At 44.8% G+C, this 26,522-nt stretch overlaps 1 protein-coding gene across 9 annotated transcripts in view; it reads left to right on the top strand.

Moving 5' to 3' along the window:
- The first annotated feature begins 6,607 nt into the window (after nucleotides 1-6,607).
- The window catches only part of REEP1 (receptor accessory protein 1), a 65,161-nt gene continuing 45,246 nt past the window's right edge, over nucleotides 6,608-26,522 (top strand). For 4 of the 9 annotated variants that reach the window (XR_014557494.1, XR_014557495.1, XM_083709836.1 and 1 more), the window contains exon 1: nucleotides 6,610-6,828. Coding sequence is in view for 5 of the 9 variants with exons in the window: in XM_083709836.1 (XP_083565962.1) it covers nucleotides 6,797-6,828 (32 nt within the window). In the remaining 4 variants the exon portion in view is untranslated. Of the gene's footprint in view, nucleotides 6,829-26,522 lie in introns of all 9 variants that reach the window. The other 5 variants (XR_014557493.1, XM_083709834.1, XM_083709833.1 and 2 more) reach the window with 2 other exon arrangements.

The raw sequence follows: 26,522 nt of genomic DNA, 5'->3' as shown, positions 1-26,522 counted from the left end.
TTTAATAAACGGTTTTTAACACTTTCCTGCAGTCCCTGGTGAGCTGTTAGTTTCTTTCAAGTATGTGGACTGAACATACAAACCTCTTGCCAGTTATTAAAAACCAAGTAAACTCTTCAGCCACAAAGTGCAGTTCTGATTAGCTTAATACAGTTGATCTCCTGCAAGTAAAAGTTATATGTAAAAGAAGAAGAAGTCTATACTGAAATAGTAAAAAAGGCCTGGCAGCAAAGTGCGGGGGAGGGGGGGGAATCCAAAATGGTACAAGTAAAATAAAACTCTGTGTCACTAAGCAGTTTTAGGTACATAAAACCTGTTTTTTATTTATATTCTTAAAGATTTTGTAAAGAAGCTTGCCGGGTAATCCAGTCAAAAGCTCATCAAAATGGAGATCTCACATTACAATAAGCCATAGGAACAGTGCAGTTTTAAATAACAAAGGATGCATTTCTAGAAAGCCTTTATATCGCAATTAAATTACAGTGGTACCTCTGGTTAAGAACTTAATTTGTTCCAGAGGTCCCTTCTTAACCTGAAACTTTTTAACCTGAGGTACCACTTTAGCTAATGGGGCCTCCCGCTGCCGCCACACTGCCAGCGCGCAATTTCTGTTTTCATCCTGAGGTAAAGTTCTTAACCCGAGGCACTACTTCCGGGTTAGCGGAGTCTGTAACCTGAAGTGTTTGTAACCTGAATCGTTTGTAACCTGAGGTACCACTGTCATGATCCACCATCCAGATTTCCAAATCATGCTCAAGTAGCACAGATGACAGGAAATCAATATGCAGGTACAGCAAAAAGTCATAAATACATCAAGATTTACATTGCATGGAAAAGTAATCAACAGAAGGATTGGAATTCACAAAAGGAACATTAATCTTACCGCAGAGTGACAAATTTGAGGGGCGTAGGCCACAGGTGAACAGAAGGTAGATCTGAATCTCCCGGAAGATTTCCAGATGATTTCCAGTAGATCCATAATGGTTTCCGACTCACAATTGTTTTAACATTAGCAATAATGAAAAGGTTTCTACCCAGGCCAGGCTGTCAACATGAAGGAAGCTTGAGGGAAAAGGAAATGGATTTATGTGTCAAAGGAATGCAGTGATTCCTAATACTGAAATCACTCCTGGGCTTAAGCATGTGGCTCAGATATGCCGGATTTTAAGTGGTTCCTCCCTCGGATCACTATTTTGCACATGGTTTCTGGTGGTGAGCCTTGGGGGTCTATTAAAAAAAGTACCATATTTTTTGCCCTATAGGACGCACCAGCCCATAGGACGCACCTAGTTTTTATGGGGGGGGAATGAATTTCTCCCCCCCCCCAGCCGCGGATATCTGCCCAAAGCGCAGGGTGCTGTGCTTCGGCGCGCCCCGCGCTCTGGGCAGCAGGTTGCTATCCGCAGCCTAGGGAGCCCTGCGGGAACTCCCGCGGGCTCCCCGTGCTTGCTGATAGCTTCCTGAAGCCTGGAGAGCGAGAGGGGTCGGTGCGCACCAAGCTTTAGAGAAAGCCTGCATTCGCCCCATTGGATGCATAGATTTTCCCTTCATTTTTGGAGGGGAAAAAGTGCGTCCTATAATGCGAAAAATACGGTATGATTTTCGTTCTATAAGACGCACCTTTCCCTTCCTAAAAAGTAGGGAAATGTATGGCGCTCCCAGGGGAAATGCCCCCAAGAGCTGGACACACACTCCGCGCACTCTTTAAAGGGAGCGCGGCTTTTGGGGGAGCCTTAGCCGCACGCAGCCTCTCGCGGGCAGGGGATGAAGCCTGGGCAGTGAGCTGGATCGCTGCGCTGTGGTCCTGCTCGTTGTCCTGGCTTCTGGCCTAGCCGCGCAAAGCCTCCGCAAGGCACATGGAGCCTTCATCCCCGTGCCCTGCGGAGGCTTCGTGGGACTATCCAAAAGCCAGAACAGCTAGCGCTCCCTGTAGCTGTTCTAGCTTCTGGCTTAGCTGCGTGCGGCTCTGTCCCTTCCCCCACCTCCCAGAAAAGCCCCCCAAGAGCCGCGCTCCTTTTAAAGAGGGAGCTCTTGTGGGAGGTGGGGGGAAAGCCAGTAGGCTTGCTTTCACTGAAGCCAGGAGGGCAAGAGGGATCGGTGCGCACAAATCCCGCTTGCTCTCCTGGCTTCAGGGATAGCCCTGCAAAGCCTCCTGCAAAGCGTTTTATTCCTTGTTTTCCTCCCCTCAAAACTAGGTGCGTCTTATGGTCTGGTGCATCTAATAGAGCGAAAAATACGGTAGATTCCCACAGGCCTGCAGGACATTCACCCCGTTGTAATGAATGCCACGATACTGCTCTCCTCCCTCTATATCTGAGATCCAGTGCCAAGGGCCTTCTGGCGGTTCCCTCATTGCGAGAAGTAAGGTTACAGGGAACCAGGCAGAGGGCCTTCTTGGTAGTGGCGCCCGCCCTGTGGAACGCCCTCCCATCAGATGTCAAGGCAATAAACAACTATTTTACTTTTAAAAGACAACTGAAGGCAGCCCTCTTTAAGGAAGTTTTTAATGTCTAATGCTGTATTGTTTTTAATATTCAGTTGGAAGCCGCCCAGAGTGGCTGGGGAAACCCAGCCAGATGGGCGGGGTATAAATAATAAATTATTATTATTATTATTATTATTATTATTATTATTATTATTAATCAACCTAACAAAAATGAGTTAAGTTTCTCACGTTTATCCTCTTTGTAAATCAGTAGCGTGTTTTAATGTGTGCATACCAATGTATGCACTATTATGTGTACATTAATAAAGGATATTTTTATGCATGCCCTTACGTTTGTTTCTGTTGCAAAGACAAAAACATCTTATGAATGCAGGAAGAAAAACCTGCAGACAGCCGACATAATCCAGTTTCTGCAGTCAGTTGTAATTTGATTCGGCTGCAGGGTTGTACAGTATTGGTACGGTATTACCAGCATTCACCATGCTAATAATACGTATCATCAAATGCATTTTTTGCTGTCCATGTCATCTAAGTACTGTAGTTGGGAGATTCCCCCGCTTTCCTGTCTAGTGCTATTTGTTCCCATACGAAAGGTATGTGACAAAGTTTCCCCCTAGTGGGGAAAAACGAGATCACCTTTGGTCTTCTACAAAGCCTTGTACTTTCTGCTGCAAGTGCTACAAGCATATCTCTCAAATGTGCTCCTGGTTGATAAAGAGGTCAGCTGACTGCTATAATCAAGCAATACATTCATTAATTTCAGCATATATATTTAGGTAGAATGTGGGCATTTCCATATTTGGGCTCATATCTGCTCGGACAACGCAAGTCAGATACAAAATACATCAGATCTGAGTCCTGGGGAACAAAGAACATCGTCATTGTGTGAATGTCACTTATTTTCTGTTTCCACAAATATCCCCAGTCTGTTATGCAAACATTCATTCATACAAACATAAAAGGGACTCTGCTTCATGAATTGAATCCTAAGGAACATCATTTTTGTGTGTGTCAGTCTGCTGCCAGGGAAGAAAGCACAGTCTACTCCAGTGGCATAGCGTAGGGGGTGCAGGGGGGGCCGTCCGCACCGGGCGCAACATCTGGGGGGGCACGCTCCATGGGTTAGGGGGCAGAAAATCCACGGGTTAGGGGGCGCAAATTACTTGCCTTGCCCCGGGTGCTGACAACCCACGCTACGCCACTGGTCTACTCTACTTGCCTCTAGATCTTTGCTCCTAGTTCTGCCATCAAAGCTTTCTAGAATCACAGAATAGTAGAGATGGAAGGGACCCCAGGAATCTCAGCTAAAGCATCCATGACAGGTGGCCATCCAACCTCTGGTGAAAAACCTCCAAGGAAGGAGAATCCACAACCTCCCAAGGGAGACCGCCCCACTGTGGAACAGCTCTGACTGTCACAAAGTTCTTCCTGAATTTTAGTCAGAATCTCCTTCATTGTAACTTGAAGCCATTGGTTTGGTTCCTACCCTCCAGAGCAGGAGAAAACAAGCTTGTTCCCTCTTTCTTCCATGCCTTTGAATATTGAATAAAAGACAGCGGTAAGGACTTTCCCCTTGTTTCTGCTTCTGGCAGCCTGCCGTGGGAGTTGAGTCCTCTGCTGCCTGACATATACCGATGTAATCGCAATGTCTGACATAAGGATGGAGCTATGTAGAGTCATTGGCTGGCTTCACGGTTTTTCAGTATCGTGATTTTTGACATGGCAATATATCACGAATCGTGATGGGGGAGGTGCTGTGCAAAAATCACAATGTGGGGGAAACCGTGAAGTCAGCTTATGGCTCTACAGTGGTACCTCATGTTAAGTACTTAATTCGTTCCAGAGGTCTGTTATTAACCTGAAACTGTTCTTAACTTGAGGTACCACTTTAGCTAATGGGGCCTCCCACTGCCGCCGCACAATTTCTGTTCTCATCCTGAAGCAAAGTTCTTAACCCGAGGTACTATTTCTGGGTTAGCGGAATCTGTAACCTGAAGTGTATGTAACCCGAGGTACCACTGTGCTGACGTAGTTCCATCGTTATTTCAAACATCGTGATATAAATATCACAATATTTAGCTGACGATAGGGGCGCAGGTTAAACCACAGAACATAGGGCTTGCCGATCAGAAGGTCGGTGGTTCGAATCCCCACGACAGGGTGAGCTCCCGTTGCTCGGTCCCTGCTCCTGCCAACCTAGCAGTTCGAAAGCACGTCAGAGTGCAAGTAGATAAACAGGTACCACTCTGGCAGGAAGGTAAACGGCGTTTCTGTGTACTGCTCTGGTTCGCCAGAAGCGGCTTAGTCATGCGGGCCACATGACCCGGAAGCTGTACGCCGGCTCAATCGGCCAATAAAGCAAGATGAGCACCGCAACCCCAGAGTTGGTCACGACTGGACCTAATGGTCAGGGGTCCCTTTACCTTTACCTTATATTGTGAAGTTGAAAACCAGCCATCACCCAGCCCTACTGTTCCCCTTTATGTAGTTTCATAATTATTTCAAACATCGTGATATATTGGTATATCACAATATTTAGCTATCATATCTCCTCCTCCTCCATGGAGGAGACTCTTGACAGTCCCATGGAGTGCAAGAAGATCAAACCTATCCATTCTGAAGGAAATCAGCCCTGGAAAAGACCCTGATGTTGGGAAAGATGGAGGGCACAAGGAGAAGGGGATGACAGAGGACAAGATGGTTGGATACTGTTCTCGAAGCTACCAGCATGAGTTTGACCAAACTGCGGGAGGCAGTGGAAGACAGGAGTGCCTGGCGTGCTCTGGTCCATGGGGTCATGAAGAGTCGGACACGACTAAACAACTAAACAACAGCAACAATAACAACAATAATATCTCCTCTCGGTCTCCTCCCCCCAGCTAAACATACCCAGCTCCTTCAACCGTTCCTCATAAGGTTTGGTTTCCAGATGCTTGATTATCTTTGGTGGTCCTCCTCTGCACATGTCCCAGCTTGTCAACATCCTTCTTCAAGGGACTGTTTTCAGAAGAAGCACTGTGAGGGCAGAGAGACTGTTTGCCATCAAGGGACGGTTGGTTTACCTGTGCTGCCCCACCTGCAGCCCAGTGGCGTAGCGTGGGTTGTCAGCACCCGGGGCAAGGCAAGTAATTTGCGCCCCCTAACCTGTGGATTTGTGCCCCCTAACCCCAACCCCCAGATGTTGCGCCCGGTGCGGCCGGCCCCCCCTGCACCCCCCACGCTACGCCACTGTTCCAGCCAGAGGAAGTTGCTGCCTGGGGGTATAATTAATACACATATTTTAATGAGATGAATACAGTGGTACCTTAGGTTAAGTACTTAATTTGTCCCGGAGGTCCGTTCTTAATCTGAAACTGTTCTTAACCTGAAGTACCACTTTAGCTAATGGGGCCTCCTGCTGCTGCTGCGCCGCCGGAGCACGATTTCTGTCCTCATCCTGAAGCAAAATTCTTAACCTGAGGTACTATTTCTGGGTTAGTGGAGTCTGTAACCTGAAGCATCTGTAAACCGAGGTACCACTGTAGTGTGAAAGATTATGAGTCACGGGCAGTGTTTTTATTCTAGAAACAAAGAGATGCTGGTTCTCACCATTAAGTTGTTACAGTAAATGCCACATTTTTAACCAGTGCTTTTCTTTTAGGGGGGAAAAATATGTTGGTACTGTGTACCATTGAGTACCCCAGAAAGAAAGAAAAAACACTGGTCATGGGATGGATAGAGAGTTTGCAAACAAAAAAGTGCTTAGCTTATTTTTCTGGCTGATGTTTTAATGCCATTAATATCGTTGAATGGATTATATAATTGTGATGTTTAGCTTATTTTTTGCTTAAAGGTTGTAATTGTTTCACTGAGGATTTGATAATTACTCTATATGGCTTCTGATGCATATTATTGATTGAATTTATATACCGCCCTATACCCGGAGGTCTCAGACCGTTTCACATAAAAAGATCACAGTATCTAAAATAAAAATAAAAGCAAAAGCTCAGTAATATCCCCTACAAAAGAGCCGCATTTTAAAAGTGTATGGGATGTTGATCAGGTCAGCCAAAGGCCTGGTTGATGATGGAAGAGGCTCCGCACAGCATCAGGGCAGGTGCGAGGTCCCTCGCGCGCCCGGCCCTCCCAGCCGCGCTCGTGCGGCCCTCGGCCGCTTCCGGCCGCTCCCCAGTGAGGCTGCGCGCTGGCATGCCGAATGGCTGAGGCGCCTGGCGCTGCTGCTGCTGCTGCTGCTCCTTCTTCCCGCGACGGCAGACGGGCAGCTCCGAGCCGGGCGGGGAAAAGCGGACCCACTCCCTGCTGCTGCTGCTGCTGCTGCTGCTGCTGCTGTCACCGGAGCCGCTCAGCGCCATGGTCTCCTGGATCATCTCCAGGCTAGTGGTGTGAGTAGCCGGCGCGGGGGTGTCTCCCGCCGCGCGCCCTGCCTGCGCTTTTGGGGAACCCCCAGCCTTTTTGCAAGCGTGGTGGGCCATAGGATTGCATGGGGTTGTGGGTCTCCGTCTCTGTCTCCCGTCCGCAACGCAGCTTTCCACCCAACGCGCCCCGGGCTAAGAATATCTGCCCATCTAATTATAGCCTTTCCTTCACAGGCTGCCGCCGGTGCTTGGGTTTTTTTTTTTCCCCTTTTCTTTCTTGCGCTCAGCAGCAGGAGATCGGCGTGGGTTGGGGTTTTTTTTTTTTTATAATACAGCAAATGGAAGATGTGCATTTTTGGGTTATTTAAAAAAAAACACCCCACAAAATCCTATATTGGCTTGGCGCTCCCTGTTAGGGGTAAAGTCAGGACGGATGCACGCGAAAGCGGGGTTGCTTTTTGCAGCGTTTCCCCTCTGCAAATAGGGACAAAAATCGAATATTGGGCAGGGCGGCAGGGAAATTGACGCTTTGTTGCTGGCAATACCTATTTCTGTGGGGTGGGGGCTCGCTAGAGGGCGCTGTCTGGAGCCATCCCATGGGAGGTGGGAGCAGAGAGAGAGAGGGGGGTCCTAATTTATTTTTTGTTTAAGCGCTGTTTACCTTACAGGATTAAAATGGGTGGGGGGAAGCATCTGTGGGGTTCCCCTCTCTTTGAAACCAAAACAAAAGAAAAACCCATAGCCTTTCTGGAAAAGTGGTGGATTCTCCTGCTTCAACATAGGCGTGGATGGTGATCTTCACATGTCATGGGGTGTCCAGGCATGCCGTACAGGAATCCCTGGGAAATTCTCCCCAGGAAGCAAACAATGGAGTCTGTTTCCATGACCATTTGCATCCAGAAAGGAAAGGGAGTCGGCCTACAACATGTGCCCGCAACATGAAGCTGGTTATTCTCATAGATGCTGCTTTTGTGAAAGCTTGCCAAAGTTAGGAGAGCAACTGAATGAATCCGAATGTGGATTTTCCTTGGGTTTCCTCTTCTAGGATGCTGAAGGCAATTTGTTGTTGGAGGCCCAGCGCCACCTTTGTCTGGAGAGATGTGCTAGGATAACGCCCAGTTCATCCACCTGGCTTCTGTCTCTGCCCACTAGTCTGAAAGATGGGAAGAGGGTGGGATTGATTTTTGAGTTTCCTTCTGTGACAATCAAGAGCCTTTTGATGGCGGATCATAGCAAAGGTTGTAAGAACAGAAGCCGGCAAGTTATATGACCCTGATTAATCTGCAGCTGTCATTTTCTGTGGTTGAGCTTGCACTTTGCTAGGGTGAACCATGTTAAATATCAGATGGGTATTTTGCAAACAAGATAAGTCTTTTGCTGATCTTTTTAAAAAATAAGATGGCACTTTAAGGTTTTGTTCTGAAAAGCTGTGTTTTCTCCACATAATTTACATAGTATTTCCAAGTGATTGGCATAGTATATCTAAGCTCATGTTTAAAGATGCTGTTCCACTCTTCTGTGTTTTTGGCATAATTTCGAATATAGTCTCTCATTTGACTTTTAAACTCAGACTCATTTTTAAACGTCTAGTATTAATCTGTTTACAGTATTTGCCTCCTCCCATCTTGTGAAGCTTTGTTGAAATAGTGCCGATTGGTGTGTAGTTCTGGGAAACAAAGGCAGCCCAAGGATTATTATGAGTATTATGAGTGAGGTCATACATCACACAGTTTGAAAGGCGTGGGGTGGGGTGACGAAGAGAACAGCATAAGTGCACCTACAGTTCTTTGTTGCACATGGTCCGCAGGCAGAAAAAGTATGACGCGACATCAGGACTTGTAGGAATAAAACACAAAGTTGCTTGATGGTGCAGAATAGCCCTCATTAAATACTAAGTAGAGCAAGGGTCAGCAAACTTTTTCAGTAGGGGGCCAGTCCACTGTCCCTCAGACCTTGTGGGGGGGCCGGACTATATTTTTTTTTGGGGGGGGGAATGAACAAATTCCTATGCCCCACAAATAACCCAGAGATGCATTTTAAATAAAAGGATACATTCTACTCATGTAAAAACACGCTGATTCCCAGGCCGTCCGTGGGCCGGATTGAGAAGGCGATTGGGCCAGATCCGGCCCCTGGGCCTTAGTTTGCCTTCCCATGACATAGAGGAAATGGTTTCTTACAGTACAGACCACCCCTAGATTCCCTTTCTAAATGTGTTAGGTTGTGTGTTAATGGGGTGTGAAGGCAGTCTTCAGGTCATACAAATTTGGGTTAGGGTTTAAATGGAATTGTTCCGCAATATAAGCATTTGATCGAAGTAGCCTCCAAAGCCTGCTCCCCATTATCTCATTGCAATGAACATATGGCTAATTCAGAGCATGGCCATTTGAAGCAAATGTGGAAAGTTGCAAGGGAGGAATGCACAAGAATACTAAAAGTTTAAAGTGCTGGTTGAGTCCCAGCCAGGGTCTGTTGGCTCTGAAGTTGGGAATATTCTTAAAGCGGCAGTTGGGAGAAATGCAAAAATCAAAGGAAACTGTAGAATTATAGAATTGTAGACCTGAGGGTCATCTCGTCCAATCCCCCTGTAATGCAGGAATCTCAGCTAAAGCATATCTGAGTTGCCCCACAAGAAAAAACCAGACTCTTAAACAGACAATCAGCATAACTAGCATCAGAGAACAGGCACCTACCATTTCTGGTTGTCAGGAGTCCAGGTTCCCAGCTTGATAACACAGTAAGCGTAGGTAATTAAAAAGGAGGATTTATTGCAAAAACAAACAGAAAGCTCCAGACGGCTCTAACAAAGCCTCCGGCATCTTCACTCAAGATAACCCTTCTGAAGATTTCTTCCGGTGTTGACAGAAGATATTGAACTTACAACTCTTATGTCTCTTGTTTTGCTTCCTGTCTAGTAGCCCTCCCATTTGCCGACTCTTCAGACTTATTGGTTTAGCTCCAACCTCTTCCTGTTCTGAACATGCTATCTGTGTGTTTGTTCGTGCCTGTTTGAGCTTCCGGCAAGCTTTGACCGTATTCTATTCTGCTCTCAGCTACTGCCTTATCAACCTGCCCTGCAAGGTCAGGAAGAGCCGAAGTCTGCAGCTGCCGGCTCTCCCCTGCCTGTCTAACATCTAAGCCTCTTTGTTCTTGGCTGCCTTCTGCAGTTGGCTGCAAACCTTTGCTAGGAGCTGGCTCATTCCTGACACTAGTTGACCTGGTGACACAGCCATGGTGGGACCTGGGTAGTCCTGGCCTTTGAGAAACTTGTATTCCAGGTCTATCCCTCTGTTGCTTCTCAATGGCTAAACCTGTGGTCCATATGTTGGCAGACCTGGCAACATCTTCCCACTCACTGCTGAAACCTTCAGTTATTTCCCAGGCTCCCTTCGCCTTCTCCATCCCTTAATTCATTGCACTGCTGCTTCAGTCAGCTTCACAGCTCTGTTTCCACTGCAGTTCCCATAAAAACGAAACCCCAAAGTGCCAGGTTAACAATGCCAGACTACGCTTCAAGATTGGCATACACTGTCTCCTTCCCATCTTCAGCAAAAACAACACTGGGTTACTTTTCTGGGCTGGTGTAACACATACTCTCTCAGCCACAGTCCTGCTCTCTGCGAAATGGGTATAGTAGCAGTGGACTTTTATCTGCATTGGCATTAACAGAGTAATTTATAAAATATTTATCAAGTCAAAAGGAAATCACATTTTTGGGGGGTAGGATATAAGGCCTTAGCTAGAAAGAACACGAATTTCTGACTTTGTTGCTCCTTTTTTTGTTTTGAGTCGACACACCGATTCCCTGTCATAGCTACAATAAAACCCTAGATATTTGACTTGTTTTCTATAGAGCAGCTATCACCTCTCTAGTAGGGAAGACCAGCAGAATACAGTGGTACCTTGGTTTACAAACTTAATCCATTCTGGAAGTCAGTTCTTAAACCAAAACCGTTCTTAAATTGAGGCGCGCTTTCCCTACTGAGGCCTTCCGCCGCGGGTGCCCTTCCACCATTTGGATTCCGTTCTTAGTCTGAGGTAAAGTTCTCAAACCAAGACACTATTTCTGGTTTTGCAGAGTTTGTAAACCGAATCATTCGTAAACAGGACTGTTCTTAAACTGAGGTACCACAGTATGCTTAAAAGCAAAGCAAGGGTCTATATTGGGCTTTCCTCTTCAGCCTTCCCTAATTGGCTAGATCTGCTTTCCTAAATCTTAGTCATTGCTATGGCTTCATTCATTGGCTAAAAAAACTGAAAGGTGGAAGCAGGCTGGTTTCTTGAAAAACAAACGAGGGGGGAAAGTGCCTGGACATTTTGCCTCAGATCTCAGGTTATGCAAATGCTAAAAGCTTAACTATTTTTTTAAATTAAAAAATGGGAAAATGGGGAATCACAGTGGAGCAGAGCGACTGTGTGTCCCCCACCCCCATGGACATTCACAATGGCCACAGAATCCCCATCCTTACAGAAAATTCCTACAGAAAATTAGGAGACAAGCAAGGTACTGTAACTGGAAGGAACAGGAATTTGGTAACGCAGGATGGACACAAAGCTGAACTCCTACATTGGGAGCCAGGAGCAACAATGGCCAAAACCAGACAAACTGGAAGTGTTGTTGTTGTTAATTAAATTAATAATAATAATATTAATAATTTATATTTATATCCCGCCCTTTCTGGCCTCATTTGAGGATCACAGGGCAGTTTACAATATAAAAACACAAAAATGCATAGCATAGTAACAAACAAAAACAATATTATACCCCCACCCACGGTAGGAGTGGTGTTATGAGGCCTCATCTTTGGCTCTGGGCACCATATTGCCTGTCTTCGCTCCTTTTTTCCCCTTCTTTTTTTTTTTAACCTGCTAACAGAACAGCTGGACTTGCTGCAATGTGTATTGCCAGGGAGCCCTCCAGTCATCATCTGAATTTGTGAAGAGGCCTCATCCTGTATCAATGAGTAGAATAAGCAAATTTTGTACAAATTTGAACCATGGGCCATATAAACCCTTTAAATATCTAGCAGCAGTCCTGGGCCAAAGTAAGAAGTTCTGAAGGGAGGAAAGACCATTTATGTCACTCACCAGTTGATTTTGGGAGCGTCTTGTCCAGCCTCCCCCACCCTGGTGTCCTCCAGATGGTTTGGTCATTGGCCAGGCTGTCTGGGGCTGAAGGGCAGCCAGCGAGGGAAGGCTGATGTAGCCCCATTCAACCTACCTAAAACTATCCAGGCTCTTGGGGGGGGAGCTTTACAGGTTTTAGGAGTGAGGCTGTACGTAGCCACCCTTTCCGAGTTAGTGGGCGCACTTGGAATTTTCATTATGGTTGTCATTAATTTGATTTGAACTGATTTTACAATGAATTGATTTTAGAATTGCTGTATTATTTTACTGTTGTTAGCCACTCTGAGCCCGGCTTTGGCTGGGGAGGGCGGGATATAAATAAAATATTATTATTATTATTATTATTATTATTTTATTAAGTGGCGTGGGCGCCGGTCACAAAATGGCTGCTATGGAAGTGTGGCATCACACAAAATGGCTGCCTCATCTAAAAGCAGACAAGAGAGAGCCGCAAGACAGTGTAGGCATATTCTCAGAAAAGGAGCAAAAAGGCACCTATTGCTGCCCTTACTCAGAGAGATATACTCTTTTTTCAGAACAGAAGAAAGGGAGGGGGGTCCAGTCCTGGAATCCAATGTCATGTGAACCTGTTTAAGGGAATGTGTCAATGCGAGGCAGTGTCAACCATTGCACATAGTGGCTTTTTGAGGGGAAGTTCATTGAGGCTACTTGCAGGTGTCATAGGAGGTTGTTGTTGTTTAGTCGTGTCCAACTTTTCGTGACTCCATGGACCAGAGCATGCCAAGCACTTCTGTCTTCCACTGCCTCCCGCAGTTTGGTCAAACTCATGCTGGTAGCTTCGAGAACACTGTCCAACCATCTCGTCGTCTGTCGTCCCCTTCTCCTTGTGCCCTCCATCTTTCCCAACATCAGGGTCTTTTCCAGGGAGTCTTCTCTTCTCATGAGGTGGCCAAAGTATTGGAGTCCCAGCTTCAAGATCTGTCCTTCCAGTGAGCACTCAGGGCTGACTTCCTTAAGAATGGATACATTTGATTTCCTTACAGTCCATGGGACTCTCAAGAGTCTCCTCCAGCACCATAATTCAAAAGCATTAATTCTTTGGCGATCAGCCTTCTTTATGGTCCAGCTCTCACTTCCATACATCACTACTGGGAAAACCATAGCTTTAACTATACAGACCTTTGTTGGCAAGGTGATGTCTCTGCTTTTTAAGATGCTGTCTAGGTTTGTCATTGCTTTTCTCCCAAGAAGAAGGCGTCTTTTAATTTCGTGGAGGTACATAGGAGGTACTGGTGAGCATACTGGGGCCCTCAGACACCATATTGGCAACCTCTGCTCTGTGTTCACTGGGAAGAATGATGGGCTCCTAACAGGAGCCTCCTTTAAGGCGATGAAAGGCTGTGTAAATGTGCACCATAGTGAGCCCCTCCCCACTCCGATTTTCCATTAGTTCCAGCACAATCATTTTTGCATTTAATCACGTTCCTCTATATCTGCTTTCTGCAAATGAAAGCTAGCTTTTCAAATCTCTATCCTTGTCTGGGTTCCGCTGCATCGTTGGTCTATTCAAATATTGTGGAGACGCCGTAAGGAAATGTAGGGCAATCTGAGCCCCGTTCAGTTAAACTGCCTCTGTCTTTCTTTGTGTGATTGAATTTTTAATGTGTTCCATGTGCGCTGAGGTCTGGTCTTAACCTACACGGATTTCTGGTCTCTTCCATCCAGTAGCTGCACCCTTAATAAAACAGATCAGCTGACTGATGAACGAGAAACTGATTTCGGAACTATGGCTAAAAATTTCTGTTTGCTTTGTTGGAAGTCTTTGTTCTATCTTTCTGAGGACTGCAGATTGCTTGTGGAGCTTATGGCAATTGCTATCCTTTTCACTGAGCGATGGATTACGTTAGGTTTCCCTGAAGCATCTTTAGATTGGAAGTTGATAAGACAAGGCATTCCCCATCATGCCATATTATGTTGACACAGCACATTCCAGCACCACGTAATAGTAAATTTAATCAAACCTACCCTTTTATGTCAAGCTGCTGTAGATAACTTCACTCACAGCAGTGCCATTGCTTTTAATTCTAACAGATTATGTTCATTACATTACTACCCTAGTATAGAAGTTAAAAGGATGCAAATTTCTTCCATTTCAACCAAAGGCTTTGATTGATCTTGGATCTGAGTTTTCATATCATTCGAGAACCAGAGGATAGGAACTGGGTAGGGGTATCATCTTTAGTCCCTTTTGGGAATTTCCTCATTCTTCATACACACTTGTCAAAATCCTAGTCTTTTGTCAATTTAATTGCTCGGTGATGGATAGGAGGACCAGAAGGTGGAAGGAGAAAGGGGCGGTGCTTTCTTTTGTATTCTTAGCTTTGCTGCACACTCAGCAAACATTTCCTGTCTGCTTCCCTCCCCAACTCAACAGCTGCATCAGTGATGGGAATGGGTTGGGGCAAAGACACCTCCTTGTTTGGGGGAAGTGAAATACCTGGAACGTTTGCCCTCACAACGTTGGCATTGCGTTTAGGAAGGACTGACTGTCTGACCTCCCAGTTGAACTATTGTGGTTCCTTATTCTCCCAAACCTAGGAGAGGGTTGGGACTAAAGGTAAAGGGACCCCTGACCATTAGGTCCAGTCGTGGCCGACTCTGGAGTTGCGGCGCTCATCTCGCTTTATTGGCCGAGGGAGCCGGCGTACAGCTTCCGGGTCATGACTAAGCCGCTTCTGGCGAACCAGAGCAGCGCACGGAAACGCCGTTTACCTTCCCGCCGGAGCGGTACCTATTTATCTACTTGCACTTTGACGTGCTTTCGAACTGCTAGGTTGGCAGGAGCAGGGACTGAACAACGGGAGCTCACCCCGTCGCGGGGATTCGAACCGCCAACCTTCTGATCGGCAAGTCCTAGGCTCTGTGGTCCCATGGGTCGGGACTAATGCGTCTAAAATAAATGTCTTCCTTGCCAACGAAGATCTTGAAATGGAAATATATTAAATTGGGAACAGGCCGTAGCTCCGTGGTAGAGCCCATGACTTGCATGCAGAAGCTCCTAGGTTAAACCCCTGGCTTCTCCAGCTAGGAAAAGGAATATTCCCTGCCTGAAACCGTGGGATGGCCACTGCCAGTCAGTTGACAGTACTGAGCCAGGTAGGCCGATGGTATAAGCCTGCTTTCCATCTCTTTGTAGGTTTCGGTTTCTTGCAATGACTTCAAAAGCCCCGAGGGTGACAGAGTAAAAATGTTGATGAGGATGGTTTGTGTGTCTATGTATTATTTATTTATAATCTAGTTAATTTGATGGACAGGGGAGAGGGGAAGAAGGGATGGGACTACCCATCATTTACGCAGCTCTGTACCCATCTGCTCTGCACGGAACATCTGTATCCCCTGCCATCGCTTCTGTCCTTGCTGCCATCCATTACTGAAGTCATCGCTGTGGCTGGGGCAAGGGAATGCTGGGAATTAGCTTGATAAATATTGCATCGCCTGAGCTCTGTAGCACTATATAGCTTTCTGAGGATGGTTTCAGGAGAGTGTGCCTCTTCACCCCCTCCTGAAATCCTTTTGCTCCCCTTCCCTTCCCCCCGGTAATAAAGTCCTCACATTTGAATCCGACTGTCAGCTGCAAGCCAGAATCCTTCAGTGTTACGTAGCACAATTGGAGTGGGTGTTGTTGGTTCAGGAGGGCAAGAAGGAAAAGAAGGTCTCCGCCCCCCCCTTTTGGAAAACCAAATGTCCTGCAAATCCACATCAGGGCAAAGTGTTTTGGTTGGCCAAGTGATGGTAGCTCCCTAATGTAGATTTCTTAAAATTTATTTTGGGCCAACCTTTTCTTTTGGTATCACTGTTCCCAGGAAAGGAGTACATTCACCCATTATCAACTTTTCCTCACTTGGAGATTATTTTCAGAAGGCCTGCGCCTGTACTTGCCCATGAGACCTAATTAGTTTGGGTACCTTTTCAGTGGTAGCCCCATGCCTGAGGAAGTCAGTTCCCAAAAGGGGTTCTTCTGACCTCTTGTTGCAAGCCTTTAAATTTGTTTTTTTATTGCGCCTTCTGTTGGGACTTACAGATCTTGACAGATTCCTGAATGTTCTGGGGCATCTCCCCTTGGGAAGAGCAAATGATGTCGTTGAGGATCTTGTCTCGTTACAAAACGGTGAGATGCAGAGGGTTCTTGAGTGCCCTCTCTGATGCCAGAGGGGTCTACAATCCACCTTGGTATCCAAGGGAACTGTGGGTGTTGAAACAGGTTGTGTGACTGCCAACAGTGTTGGCGGTATAGATCTCACTCCAAGGCTGACTGAGCATTGGTTAGAAGCCATAATTGCGCCTAACATATGGTAATAAGGGCAGTGAATAAGTCCTCCTTTGCCGACCACTGAGGCCAAGTATTGGTCCAACATAACTTTTGTAGTTTGTCCAGAAATTGGTCTCACCGGCTGATAGGAGCTGAGTTGAAGCCTGCTGTCATTGCCTGGTCCACCATTTTAAGCATAGGGTTGCTCCGCTCTGTGGTGATTTAGATATTATTGTGACCGTCCCAGCTGTAGTTCCAATGCTGCATCTCACCTGACAGAAAGAAATATTACCCTTCCATGCTGTGGATAATGAGAGCATCCGTTTTTGTCTTCTCTTTACCTTTGAATAGAATTTCAGCTGTGCAATTGACATTTATATGCTGACTGAGAAGCTTTATTTTGTGTGTGTATGTGTGTGCGTGTGTCACCCTAAGAAATCTCACCCAAAGTACCATCTGTAGGAAGAACATAATGCTCAGCAATGATCTCTGTGTTCTGAGAGAGCCATGGGTTAGATTTCTTTTTTTTAAGTGGCTCTTGTGTAGGTGAGGAAGAAGCAGGGTTGTTTTAAAAACACAGCTACGTTTCCTAAGTTTTCATTCATGGCCAAGGATGAACCGTGGCCGCGAGCGTGCTTATTGCAGCATACTGGAAAAATGACAGACTCCCTACCAGAGTTGAATGGTTATCCAAATTGACAGAATATGCGGAATTAGCCTCTCTTTCGGAAAGAATCGGAGACAAGCACAGACAGGAGTTCATTATAGATTTTCAAAAATTATTTGAAAAGCAGTTGTAATCTAAACACGGTAGTTGCCTTTGAATGATTTCTGTAAATATGATGGAATATGATATCGAAAGAACATTTTTACAAAATAGTCATGATAAATTAAAGCAAGATGTTTAATATAAAGGAAAATACGGAGAGGATGGGAAGTCATAGGTTTGTGTAGAAAGCACATAGTTGAAACTGTATATATTTTGTGTGATATCTTTATTGGACTGACTGAAATGAAGATGATTATGTGTTGTATAATTATACAGTGGCACTTCAGGTTACAGACTCCGCTAACCCAGAAATAGTACCTCAGGTTAAGAACTTTGCTTCAGGATGAGAACAGAAATTGTGCTCCGGCAGCGCAGCGGCAGCGGGAGGCCCCATTAGCTAAAGTGGTGCTTCAGGTTAAGAACAGTTTCAGGTTAAGAACGGACCTCTGGAACAAATTAAGTACTTAATCTGAGGTACCACTGTATATTGAAAATGAAAAGCATTTTCATAATAAAGCATTTAAAATTAAAAAAAAGTTTTCATTCAGAAAAATAAGGAACGTGGGGAGGGGAGAGGTTGCTTTCTATCAGAATAAGCCAGCAGGCTTGAGTCGCTAACTGCTGCAAGTGAAATAACCAGAATGACTGAGAAATGTATTCTTGGCAGCTCCACAAGTTTTTTTTTTAGTGGAGCATTAGAGGGAACATCATAACAATTACTGCCTTCCAATGTTTGTATGAGCGGCCTTCTTCCCAGGTGGCAGATGTCTCTCTGTGCCATGCACAAAACAATATCTGTTGCCTCGGGGTTGCTTTGGGGCTCTGCACCCATCTCCCTAAGAAGCAGATCCTAGTCCATGTGAAAGATTGTGCATGTTAGATTTTATTCACTAAAACATTCCCTTTTGCCAGTGAAGCAGAAGAACTGTCTGTTACTTTACTTTTTTTGCAGGTCAAGGCCCATGCAATCTTGCTCCGAAATCCTATGCTAATTAAGGCTTACTCCAAAGTAAATGCGCACAGGATTGCAGCTTTAACCTCTCTTCCCCTCCAGAGCGATACATTACTCTAATTTCAGTGCTGCAGAGAAAGCTTAGGAAAGAGAGTGAATATTTATGTAAAGGGGAAGGAGCTTAATTGATTGCTTATGATCTCATCTTAGTGATGCTGCTTTTGTTAAAGGCGTTACTGGAAACTGCAAGGAAGGAAGAAATTGTCTGTAATTTTCTGCTACCCAGAAAAGCCCTAGAAACACCAGGTAGATGTACATTTTAGCACCAGAGGGGGAGATCTACAATGGTGTCTTTTTGTTTAAGTTCACAAACATTTGTCCTGGGGGTAGCTTTTCTGGTGTTCGCCACTGTTTTTCCTTCAAACTAGTAACGCATGATGACTTCCCTTAGGGGAAAGGTATAGTGGGGAGTGTTCTGTTTCCTAAAAATGAAATGAAATGATAAATTATAGCCTTTGTACAAAGTTCTCAAGATGGTATGGTAGGGAAGAGGGTGTTTTTGGACTGCCTGAGAGGGTCAGGAAAAATAAATCAGTAGGTACCTGTTACCAATGTTTTCCTAAGAATGGGTGTGTGTGAATGTTCTTGACGTAAGAGCTAAGGAAGTGAGCCCTCTTGCCCCGGGTCAGGATTGGGGAACCTCAGGGCCAAATTTGGCCCTCCAAGCCTCTCTGGGGAGTCTCTCCAGACCACACCCTCCCTGAGAAAGTTGGCCTGACTGGAATAATGTCCCTGAACTCTGACAATGACTCTTGGTTCTCTGGATGAAGCAGTAAAGCTGGCGGTCCTTGCTGTCCCCATTTTTCCCTTGGGGGCCCACCCACCACCGGTGTGTTCCCCATAGCTCTGTTGTGAGTAGGGGAACGTGGGCCCAGGGTGTATGTCTGTCCTGTTCCCCGGACTACTCTAAGATAAATTCCAATATTGCACATAGTCCCAAGGGCAACACTAGAGGAGTCGAACAGTTCAATGGTCAAATACAGTGCAAGGAGATACAGTGGTACCTTCTCAAACACCTTGGTACTCAAACAACTTGGAACCCAAACACTGCAAACCTGAAAGCAAGTGTTCCGGTTTGCAAACTTTTTTCAGAAGCTGAACATGCTCCGTTTAGAGTGTTACACTTCCGATTTGAGTGTTACGCTGAGGTCCGTCTGTTTTTGCTATTTATTTTGCATTTTTGTTTTTGCGGCTTTTTTGTTTTGTTTTTGTGACTGTGTGGAATCCAGTTCAGCTACTGATTGATTGATTGTGTGACTACAGTACATTGTTTATTGCTCTCATTTTATGGATCAGTGGTCTTATTAGATACTAAAATTCATGTTAAATGGCTGTTTTAGGGGTTGTTTTTAAAAGTCTGGAACGGATTAATCCATTTTGCATTACTTTCTATGGGAAAGTGCGCCTTGGCTTTGGAATGCTTTGGTTTTGGAACAGACTTCCAGAATGGATTACATTTGAGACCCAAGGTACCACTGTAAGTTCAAAGTCAAACCGTAAGGCCAGGTTCCCATCTATGAAGAAGATCAAAGACTGGAATCCTGGGGTTATTCTTACATGGAGTAAAATAAACTAGGTACTTTCAGTATTGCAGATTACTAGTGTTCTTGGAGAGTTGGATGTTCTGTATAGGCTCTTCTTTCCACATCTTATGACTCTGCTGAAAGCATTTTATACAGAATTGGTAGCAAATTTAATAACAACTGTGAAATTTAATACAGTGGTGCCCCGCAAGACGAATGCCTCGCAAGACGGAAAACCCGCTAGACGAAAGGGTTTTCCGTTTTGGAGGTGCTTCACAAAACGAATTTCCTATGGGCTTGCTTTGCAAGACGAAAATGTCTTGCGAGTTCCTGCGGGGTTTTTTTCCTCCCCCCCCCTTTTCCCCAAGCCGCTAAGCCGCTTATCAGCTGATCCGCTAAGCCGCTTAACAGCTGATCCGCTAAGCCGCTTATCAGCTGATCCGCTAAGCCCGCTAATAGCGCTAATCCGCTAAGCCGCTAATGGGCTTGCTTCGCAAGACGAAAAAACCGCAAGACGAAGAGACTCGCGGAACGGATTCTTTTCGTCTTGCGAGGCACCACTGTATCGAAAGGATGTAGAAACCAGTTGATGTTTTCACAATTAAGCGTTTGTTGAGTAAGTCTTGGGAAGCTCTGCACACGAACAGGATAGCTATGTTATGAAAGCTACAAGTGATGTAAATAAATCTGTTGAGGAAATATGGAAGCCATTTTTTAAAAAAGTTTTGCAATAGAATATATGGGGAGTAATGATATATCTGATACAAATCACAAATTATCAGTGCAAAATTTCAAGGCTTTTCAAAAGTGCATTGTCAGTCCTGAGTACATAGTTTCTAGACATCAGTTTTTCACAGTTATTGTTAGTGGATAACACCCAGACACTCAGAAATGCATTATGGATGCAGGGATTGTCAAATTGTGGGTGAACATATCAGTCGACACAGCGATTCTTCAAACAGCTCTTGTTTATTCAGAGGCCAGAACAGAACTGAACTGAAGGGCTCAGTCAGCCTGCTTATATAGAGCTCCAGTACCACGTTACTGTAACAACTTTCTAAAACTATCCAATCACTGAACGTCACTTTCAATCCTTCATTTGCATAACTATCTACAGTATCCCCCTGCTGGCCCAGGGTGAGATCTTCAGTACATAACAGGGATAAACAAAGCAAATTCTTTTTTTCTTTTTTAAGGACATCTTACCACCCTCTGATGTCAACAGTATTCTTAATATTCCCATGCAACAACTTAATTTTGTATCTTGCGTGTGTGTATGTTTCATTTCAATTTTCATGCAATTGTATTGCCTTCTCTTTGTTTTTTGTTTCGGTATGTTGTTGAACTGTATGCTTTTGATTGAATAAGTAAAAAGAAATATAAAAAAAGAAAAAGAAGAGAGCAGCCAGGCCAAAGCTGTCTGTGTATATAACGCCTGCACTGCTTTGACCTACTGAGCTGTTAAAATCTCTTGATTTTGTTGCCAACCTTGGATAAGGAAAAGACAGCAGTTGTTACGCACCTGACAGGCCACATTGCTGCTGTAGGACTGCATTGACTGAATAACAAGTTGTGCAGGCCTGCTATTGATTAAACGTATTCTGAAGGATACCACACACAAAAATGAATGCGGTGGCATATTGCTTCTTTAGCAAAAGCTAAGCTCTGTGGAAATAGTAATATTTGCTGCTGGAAGTGTGGAAAATGTGGGTTTAGTTGTTGTTGTTGTTGTTGTTGTTGTTGTTGTTGTTGTTGTTGTTGTTGTTGTTAATACCCTGCCCAGCCACTCTGGGCGGCTCCCAACAGATTAAAAACAGAATAAAATATCAAATATTAAAAACTTCCCTAAACAGGGCTGTCTTCTAAAAGTCAGGTAGTTGCTTATTTCCTTATTGCAGGGGTCAGCAACCTTTTTAAGCAGGGGGCCAGTCCACTGTCCCTCAGACCTTGTGGGGGGCCGGACTATATTTTGAAGGAAAAAAATGAACTAATTCCTATGCCCTGCAAATAACTCAGAGATGCATTTTAAATAAAAGCACACATTCTACTCATGTAAAAACATGCTGATTCCCGGACCGTCTGTGGGCCGGATTTAGAAGGCGATTGGGCTGGATTCGGCACCTGGGCCTTAGGTTGCCAACCCATGCCTTAGTATCTGATGGGAGGGCATTCCACAGAGCGGGCACCACTACCCAAATGCCCTCTGCCTGGTTCCCTGTAACCTCACTTCTCGCAGTGAGGGAACCGCCAGAAGGGAGAGCTGCTGGACTCTTGGCTTAGGTCAGGGGTCTGCAACCTTTAAGACAAAAAGAGCCACTTGGACCCGTTTCCGAAGGAAAAAAAACTGGGAGCCGCAAAACTCGTCAGGATAAAAATAACTTTTTTGTCACTTTTTTATTATTTCTTTGTTTGACCCCTCAGAATTACTCCTCCTCATAGAAATAAATGTTAAATTAAAAAGTTACCTTTTTGTGTATGTGTGTGTTCTTCACTCCCCTTCAAAACAGTGACCAGCGTACATGCCCCCTTTCAATGCAGTGACCAGCGTACATGCCCCTTACAATGTAGCGGGCGGGCGGGAAGGTGCCGTCGGGACAGTGCGTGACTAACACACGCACCGCCCCCATGCGACGTCACAGCCAGTACAGCGCCCGCCACAGTGGGGAGTGTCGGGGCGCACAATGCGCCTCCTCCCCTCGCTAGTATCCGCCCCGGAGCCGCGGCAAAGGTGTAAAAGAATCACATGCGGCTCCGGAGCCGCGGGTTGCAGACCCCTGGGTTAGGTGGATCAGTGGAATTGTCTGACGTGGATAAGGCGACTTTCCCCCCAGTTTGCTTCCAGTTGTGGTCTCTGTTGCTAATGTCTGGAAGCACAGTGAACAACAACAACAGTAATAAATGTGGTAGCAACGATAATGCACTCCGAGACATTTTTATTATAAGTGAGATTCATTTTGCTTAAATGTTGACTCTCTTGAAAGCTATGCCTAGGATCCTTGGAGCAAAAAGCAGAAACTGATGAGGAGCCTCTAACCCCGTGGTTGGCTGTCAACCTTCCATTTTTTTGGCGGGATATTCCCTTATTCCAGCGCCGTTTCCCGCCGTTTCCCGCTGCTATTCCGGATTGCTAGATATCCCGTAGACTGTCCCAGGGACAGGTGAGGCTGCTGATCCCTTATTTTCAAATCTGAAAGTTGACAGCTATGCCACAGGGGGGCAATTTGATTTTTAAGGGGGGCAATTCGAGAATGAGTTATTAACACTTAATGGCCTTTTAGGCTTCCTCCACGTGAATAGGAGTTCACTTTTTGAATAATAAGAATTATATATCACCGGGGGGGGGGGGGGACAGGATCAGGATTTTAGAGATGCTTAGGTGGGGCATTGCCAAAAACAAACAAACAAAAAACCACTGCTCTAACCCTTGTAAGTCAAGATAGTTTAGGAGAGTCATTAGGAAAGGAGTTGCCTGGTTAAAAACAAAGAATGTTTTCTAGTCTCCTGAAGACTGAAGATACAGACTTCTGAGGAAGGAGAGCGCTTATGGGAAGCTCAACATCCTTTGGAAATTCTGTTCATAAAATGCCTTTTTTTTTTTTTAACGCTTCATCTTATTTAACTTTCAGGTTTTCTAAATTGACTGAAATTCAAATCTTGTTGTCAGTATTCTCTCCTACCTTTTTTGGTTCTATATTTGGATTTATATTCCTATTATGATTTTTACGACGCGTTCTCATTTTGTATTTTTATGTTGTGAACTGCCCTGTGATCTTTGGATGAAAGGTGGCATACAGCTTTAATTAATTAATCATAATAATAGTAATGAAAGAGAGTTGCTGTTTCTTTCAGAGAATAATAATAATAATAATAATAATTTATTTGTACCCCGCCCATCTGGCTGGGTTTCCCCAGCCACTCTGGGTGGCTTCCAACAAAGACAAAAATTACACTAAAATGTCACACATTAAAAACTTCCCTGAATAGGGTTGCCTTCAGATGTCTTCAGAGAAAGCTAAACAACATTAATTTATGTGGGACTATTGCTTTCCTGAAACATTTAAAGGAGGCTGGGATTTTTTTAAAAAAGAGCTTGGGTGACGAAGAAGATGAGTCTTGTTTCAGATTTGCTAGAGGCAGCCCTTTCCAGCAAAGAGGCTCTTCGTCAGCTTACTTTTAACCATATGTGAATTCTGGGGAAGGGTAATTCAATTCTCTTCGCCTCATAAAAGGCGTTGGGATGGGTGGAAGCTAAGACGAGAAGCTTGGCTCTCAGCTGGACTGGGAAGAACGGGGTGGGCTAAGGTCATTTCAGTGTCTATAACCTCTGAATGGACAATCTCACCTGTTCGCCAGTGTCCAGCAGCTGATGTCCAGTCACTCAAGTCAGAATGATGCAGAGACTCCTTCTAAAAGACAGGTCTTGCTTCAAGACAGCCGTGGCTGCTTAAATTAGAAACAGGTTTCCCTTTCAGCTCTAGATGTCTGAGCTTCTAGGGGCTAGGTGTCTAAAGCAGCTAAAGATTGTGAAAAGTAAAGGCAGATTTCTTAATTATTTTTAGAAAAAAGAAATAAAATTCAATAGGGGTAACTTTTCATGTAGAACAACTGCTTTAGAGTATTGGTTTTATTTGCAATAAATATACATCCCACCCCTTATTTATCATCATATCTTCTCTGAACTTCTTCCAGAGATTTTTACTGTGACTGCCATGAGGACTTATTGCAATTTTTTAAATGCTGTAATTAATTACGTGACACAGCTTTCTCCCATGTCCACATTGCTTTACAAACCATTTCATATTAGGTTTTTTTTTTTTTTACATTCTGTTAGGGTTGCAAGCTGATTTATGAAATATTAGTCACCATAATGTTAGTGAAATGATTGATCTATTTATATTTGCAAATATTCACACATTCACTAAACAGGTAATCTCTCCCCTCTTTAAATAGCTCACATGTGCATATCTTGGAACATCATTCACTCACACAGACATATACACACACTCATATTTTAAAGCAAAAACTTAATCTGAATATTCACATTCCAAAGCTAAAGCAAAAGATCAAAGGACAAAAACTCGGTTTTTGTAAGGTTAGCATCCTGTTTCAGTGCTTTTTGAACACTACTGTTCTCTGTTGCTGATTTTATTCTGATCTTGTTTTGATATCCTTTAAAATGTGGGTGGGACAGGAAAGAGTGTGTGGCTTTGAGATTTGTGGGGAGGAGATTATTTTATTTTATTTTATTTATTTTATTTTATTTTATTTTATTTTATTTTATTTTATTTTATTTTATTTTATTTTATTTTATTTTATTTTATTTTATTTTATTTTATTTTATTTTATTTTATTTTATTTTATTTTATTTTATTTTTGACATTCTCATTTAGTGTGCTGTATGTTTATTGGAGGAGTCTCCACTGCACATACATTCCAAAAGCAACTACTTCTGCTACGAACTTAAGAATGGTATCAAAGGAACCATATCTTCCCCTGCCCTATACAAACTCGCCCAAGTTCTGAGATATCCAGGGGAGACGTTCTCTCAGTTCTGTCGCCTTCACAGGCACGTCTGGTGAAAATGTGGGAGAGGACCTTCTCAGTGGCTGCTTCCTGGCTTTGAAACTTGTTATGTTCTAAGCTTGGATCCTAGAACAATAGGCAAGTAGGATCCTAGAATGCAACAACTGATTGGCTTGCAGGAAAAGACCAATCAGGCTCCAGGAGGGAAGCAGAATCAGCCAATCAGATGGGACTCATTGTGTAAATAATGTATATAAAAGCCTGAGTTTTGGGGGGCAATTAAATCATTGTTTTACAATCTGCAATAAAGAGCATGAAATCACTACAGGACTCCTTTCCTAGAGGAGCTAGACCAAGGCTCGGCAACATTTTTTGAGGCCGGGCCAGTTCACTCCCCGGCAGACATCTCAGTGGGCAGGAGCGTGTGTGCCCATGCGCGCCCATGCATGCGCTCAAGCTATTTCCAGCACTTTTCTGGGTCGGAAGAGCGCTGGAAATAGTGTGTGCACATGCGCATGGGTGATCCTCCGTCCCAGAAGTGCACCGGAAATGGCGTATACACATATGTACAGGTGCGTGCGCACACGCTATTTCAGGCGCACTTCCGCAATGCAGGAGTGCCCGTGCGCATGCACACATGCTATTTCCAGCACTCTTCCAACCCGGTAGTCGGTCCCCTCAGCAAGAAAAAAAATGGTGCCCCGAAAAAAAAATCACAGAATTACCACGCCGATCCACGGAACGGCTGTGGGCCCATTCCAGGAAGCTCATGGGCCTTAGGTTGCTGACCTCCGAGCTAGACTAACTCCCTTCTTGTTGTCCTTTCGTTCCGGCAGGATTCTGGGAACTGACTGCTTTTAAGAAAAGAACTCTTTAACAGTGTGCGGTACAGTGGAAACTTGGTTCCCAAACTTAATCCATTCCGGAAGTCCATTCCGGGAGTCTGTTCAGTTCCTGAAACAGTTCGAGAACCAAGAGCAGCAGCTTCCTGCAGCCAATCAGAAGCCGTACCGGGTGTTCGGCTTCCAAAGATAGTTCAAAAACCGGAACAATTACTTCCAGTTTTCATTTGTTCGGGAGCCGGAACGTTTGGCTCCCAAGGCGTTCAGGAGCCAAGGTTTCACTGTACCGTTTCTAAAATTATTATTATTATCTGCATTTTAGTAGATACGGCTTTCTACACTGTTTTGATTCCATAGATAGATTAATTAGGTAAAGGTAAAGGTACCCCTGCCCATATGGGCCAGTCTTGCCAGACTCTAGGGTTGTGCGCTCATCTCACTCTATAGGCCGGGAGCCAGCGCTGTCCGCAGACACTTCCGGGTCACGTGGCCAGCGTGACAAGCTGCATCTGGCGAGCCAGCGCAGCACACGGAACGCCGTTTACCTTCCCGCTGGTAAGCGGTCCCTATTTATCTACTTTCACCCGGGGGTGCTTTCGAACTGCTAGGTTGGCAGGCGCTGGGACCAAACAATGGGAGCGCACCCCGCCATGGG

Source organism: Podarcis gaigeae, assembly GCF_964106915.1.
Source record: "Podarcis gaigeae genome assembly, chromosome: 13".
NCBI classification, from domain to species: Eukaryota; Metazoa; Chordata; class Lepidosauria; order Squamata; family Lacertidae; genus Podarcis; species Podarcis gaigeae.
This window is presented reverse-complemented; position numbering and strand designations above follow the sequence as displayed.